The sequence below is a fragment of the Octodon degus genome, unplaced genomic scaffold (genome assembly GCF_000260255.1).
Source record: "Octodon degus isolate 3935 unplaced genomic scaffold, OctDeg1.0 scaffold00005, whole genome shotgun sequence".
Classification (NCBI taxonomy): Eukaryota; Metazoa; Chordata; class Mammalia; order Rodentia; family Octodontidae; genus Octodon; species Octodon degus.
Genome location: NW_004524581.1, coordinates 23,379,285 through 23,384,249, shown reverse-complemented (window position 1 = coordinate 23,384,249; position 4,965 = coordinate 23,379,285). Strand labels below are relative to the sequence as shown.

Here is a 4,965-nt window from a genome sequence, read left to right as displayed (position 1 = left end):
TTCGTTTTTTAATGCCTACCACACCCAGCCGTGGTGGCCAGTTCAGCATGCCTGAGGGCAGGGCCAGCAAGGCATGTGGTGCTGGGGATTGAACCCTAGTTCCTGAACACCAGTTTTTGCACTTGCCCAAGCAAGCACTTAGTCTACTGAGCTGTCTCGCCAGCCCTAATACATAAGATATTTATAGAGTCTGACAAGGCTGAGTTTGCCCTGACCGCGTGCCTTTCCTGTGGCCTTACTCGGGGTGTATTGCTCTAAACCTCATTTTTATCATCTGTAAAATACAAACAAAACAATGTAGCTCTAGGAATATTTTGAAGATTAAATCTTAATACTATAACATGGTTACAGAAAAGTGCTCTAAAAGTTTGTCACACAATAAGCACTTGCAAAACACAAGTGATGCTTCCAATTGTTTAAGAAATTTTATTTATTTATTTTTTGGCGGAACCAGGGATTGAACTCAGGCCCTTGCATTTGCCAGGGAAGCGCTTATTCCACTGAGCCATCTCCCCAGCTCCCTGTGTTTAAGAAATTTTACCAAATTCTACAATGAAAATGAAATTTTTAACAATTTTTTTTTTTTTTTTTTTTTCTTCGAAATGGGGTCTCACTATGTAGTTCACCCTGTCTTAAGCTCACTTTATAACCTAGGCTGGTCTTGAACTCCCAGCGATCCTCCTTCCTCAGCCTCCCCACTATTGGGATTATAGGCATGTACCGCCATGCCCAGCATTTACAACATTGTTAACATTTTGAGAGTATACTTTCATTGCCATTGGCCAGTGTCTGGCCTGACTTTGTGTAATGCAAGAAATCTGTCCTAGCCTTTTTTTTAAAAAATACTTGAGGGACTGGGAAGATGGCTTAGTAGAATAAGCACTTGCCAAGGGTCTGAGTTTAATCCCCGGTTCTGCCAAAAAAAATCTATCTGAAGTCCCACATCTATGACAATTTAACAAATCTTTTGTGTCTTAAACTAAGCAACAACATTGGTTATTAAATATTCTCCGTGATCTTTTCTAGCAGGTTAAATTTTTCAGACCAACCAAATCTGACTGAATGGATTAGAACAATATCTCAACAAATAAAAGCATTACAGAGTCTTAGGAAAGAAGAAAGTGCTCCCAGTAAGTTCGGCTAACCTGCTTTCTTTTTTTTCTCTAAACTATTTCCAGAAGAAATTATTTAAAAATATTTTAAAAGTGAAAACATTTGCCGGGTATGGTAGCGCACACTGTAATCCCAGCACTCGGGAGGCTGAGATAGGAGAATCCTTGTGAGTTTGAGACCAGCCTGGGCTACAAAATGAGCTCAAGGCCAATCTGAACAGCAGAGCGAGACCCTGTCTCAAAAAGACAAAAAAGAACTTTCGTTTAAAAATTCAGTGTATTCTTTACACAAGCAACCCAAAATAAAAGTAAAGGAAAAAGTAAAAGATTAATAGGAAAAAGTAAAAAAGTTGGTATATTCTGATTTTCCTTGTTTCAGTACATGGAATTTGACTTCACTCTGTTCCTTCATCCCTGGAAAGCACGCAGGCCCCGTGAGGTTGGGTATGACCCCTTCCCACTCTCTCCTGCACTGTATGGAGCCTCTGGGCCGGCAGAGCCATGACTGGGGTTGGTAGGCCAGCTCTAGTCGTGCTGGCTCACGTCACTGTGTGCAGCACGCAGGCTCCCTGAGTTTCTTGGGCCGCACTGCACTTAGGACGGGAGGGAGAGCAGTGAGAGCAGATTGGTGTCGTCGGCTTTCCCAGGAACAAAGCGGCAGCATCTCCCTTGTGTCCTGGAGGCTGTTTATAAGCAGAAAGCCCTGCTCTGGCCATGCTTCCCTCAGCAGCTCATGGACTAAAAAGTGCTCTGGTCAGCAGCACTAGTGCTTTCTGGGCTTTATATTGCGGCTAGAAGAGTTCTTATTAATGAGAACTTTTCCTGTTTTTACTCATATAACAAATATGTAGAAGTACTATAATTGATTGAGTAATGGAATAAAATACCTGTCTCTCTAGATACTGCCTCTTCAAAGAATTCAAAGAACATGGATCCGTTACAGCTGCCTGAAGGTTTCAGGCCTGATTTTCATCCTAAGTAAGTATATTCTCCGTCCTGTTCCCTTTTTTCTATTTTGATTCATTTTATTGTGGTGGTGGTGGCAGTGTTTGAGTTAGGGTCTTTCTATGTAGTCTAAACTGGCCTCGAACTCACCATGTGGCCAAGTTTTGCTGTGAACCTCATTTGATCCTCCTGCCTCAGCCTCCTGAGTGCTGGGATTACAGTAACATACCACCATGACTAGCCCTTTATTCTCTTAAATTTGGCCCACTTGAAATACAAAATTAAGTTAGCAGTTAGAAGTGTGATTTGGGACACTGAGCCCAAATTCTGAGGTTTAAGCATAGTGTTACACTTACTGGTCCTGTTCCACCTTGCTAACACCTGCTACACCCGTGTCTGTCTCTCCTTGACATCACATCAAAGTTTCTAAATCTTTTCTACTTCCTCACTAAATTCTATTTCCACCTTTGGACCCACCATACAAAACTATGAGTAACCTGGGGTCAGAGCCAGCGTATCTTCTTTCCTACTGTACCCATAGCTAGTCATTTACAAAGTAGACTTAGATTTTGAAGCTGGACTAGTTGGTTCAGTTCCTGACACCACTGCTTTGTAGCTGTGCAACTTTGAGCAAGTTGCTTAACCTCTCCATCTCATCTGTAAAGTGAGGATGGCTCATAGCTGTCATGAGGGTAAGATAGCAGAAGTCATGAAGCAACAGAAGCTGAGCCTGGGCTATGCTTAATAACTTGATTGGAACTGAAGGACTTAACCACAAAAGCATCAGTCTTCTGCCTCCCACACTCCTCTCCACTCCAGTCCTGTCCTTTGGGCTTTTCTAGTACTTTGTGTTTCTGATTCAGCATTATCTTACTATTGGGTAGTAAATTATTTCACACTTTTTGGTTAAATCACCTGTTGGTTTTTATAGTATAACTGTTCCTGGTGGCTCGTGCCTGTAATCCCAGCACTTGTGAGGCTGGGGCAAGAGAATTGCAGCAGGTTCAAGGCCAGCCTGGAGTACATAGTGAGTTCAGGGCCACCCTGAACTACATAGCAACACCCTGCATCAAAACAAAAAATAGAAACGACAACAACAAAAAGTTTCTGTGGATATGAGTTGAATAATTATGTCCTTTTTTTTGTACAGTTCAGTCTTTCCTGCAGTTGGTTCTTTGTCTTCTTGTACGTGGTTTTCTGTCTATGTATCTGTGATGTTTTATTCCTGAACAGTGCAGTAGATCTATCAGGTGCTGGGCGGTTGCCGTTCCACACCAGCCGGGAGAGGCCACTGCTGTCCCCTGGAGATTCTGTTTGCTCTGCTCCTCTGGCTTTCTAGATCATGTCTCCTCTGTTTCCTTAAGAGTTACTCCCTTTGCACAGGTCCACCCTTCGCATGTTCCTGAGAAAGACTGCTGGGTGTCCAGTCCTTGTGTGTGCAGTAAAGTTTATTGTGTCCATGTTCCTGGGTGATAATTCAGGTATAGGCCTCTGAGTTAAAAGAAATTTTTTTGTCTAGATTTTTACGGCACTGTTTATTAACTTCAGTCATCCATTGGGAAATAATCCCGTTCTCATTTCTGTTCTCTTATAACTTTATTACTTTTGAACACCGCTGGGATCTTCTTTCCTCACTGTTCTGAAATATCTCTGTGATACTCCTAGGCACATGAGTCGTTCTTACTCATTTGGCCAAGTTCTCAGTAAACTTCGAACTTGAGGATTTGTGTCCCTCAATGCTGAGCATTTTCATGTGCTTTCTTAGGTCATATTCCTCCCTTGGATTTTCTTTGGATTAGTCCTAGTACTCTTGCCACTAGCCTTAGACTGATCCTATAATTTTCTTACTGGTTGTGTCTGTTCTCCCTGAGTTCTTTCTCCCTCTCATTTTGGTCTGTTACCTCTTTGTTGTTCTGCAATGTCTTTGCTCCTTGGGTAAGTAAGAAGGCGCTAAGAAGCTGTGTGGGTCCTGGTGGTCAGGGTCTGCTTACTCCCCGGGAGCTTCCCAGGAAGGTGATCAAGCTGCCACCTGTCTTTTTCTTGGGCACTCTAAAATGTCCATTTGGAGAGCAACTTCCCACCAAGGATGCCTCACTGGAAAGAAAGCCAGTCTCAGTGGTAGGGAGTGTGTGCTGCTGACACCCTTGGGGTGGGAAAGAGGGGCAGCGGGCCCCACCCTTAACTCTATGCACATATGCTGGTTACCCTGTTTTCTCCCCTGTACCTCACCCCTCTGACACAAAGAACAAAACCCCTTTTAGGCCGGAACAGTCATTATTCCTGATTACCCCTTTTTGTGCAGCTGTCACCAGTAAAGAGCCGCTCAACCTGAACTGTTTTATTGGTATGTACACATTGTTTCAAGCTAATCCAATATGTGTTCACATTAGGAACCCTTATTCTGAGAGCATTAAGGAAATGTTAACAACATTTGGAACTGCTACCTACAAGGTGGGACTAAAAGTTCACCCCAATGAAGAAGATCCCCGTGTACCCATAATGTGTTGGGGCAGCTGTGCATACACCATCCAGAGCATAGGTAAGAGATTTACAGCTGTTTCTGTTTAATTCATACTTTGATGGGAATTGTGTGTAGAATCTTGGTTGTAGAGAGATGTGTAAGGTGCACAATAATATGAAAAAATGAAGAGCCTTAAACTCAAAATCAAATGAGGTGAACTGACAGAGTGCTAGCATCGCAGCTTATAAGATGACCACAGCAGCAGCAAACTTGTTTCCCTGTGGTTAGTCTCTGGAAGTTGAGGGAATTTGTGCTTATTTTTGCTTTTCTTCCAAAGTCAATTCTCATAAAATGATTTAAAGATTCCAGGACTGTGGGCTGGTGAGATGGCTCAGTGGTCTAAAGCACCTACTTAGAACAAGCTAAGCTAAGCAAAGCACGGGGACC

General features: G+C 42.9%; 1 protein-coding gene across 1 annotated transcript in view; it reads left to right on the top strand.

Moving 5' to 3' along the window:
• The window catches only part of Ubr2 (ubiquitin protein ligase E3 component n-recognin 2), a 129,778-nt gene that overhangs the window by 103,107 nt on the left and 21,706 nt on the right, over positions 1-4,965 (top strand). Inside the window, exons 31-33 of the mRNA XM_023721233.1 lie at positions 1,027-1,130; positions 2,012-2,090; positions 4,448-4,613. Coding sequence (XP_023577001.1) covers positions 1,027-1,130; positions 2,012-2,090; positions 4,448-4,613 — 349 coding nt within the window. The remainder of the gene's footprint in view (positions 1-1,026; positions 1,131-2,011; positions 2,091-4,447; positions 4,614-4,965) is intronic.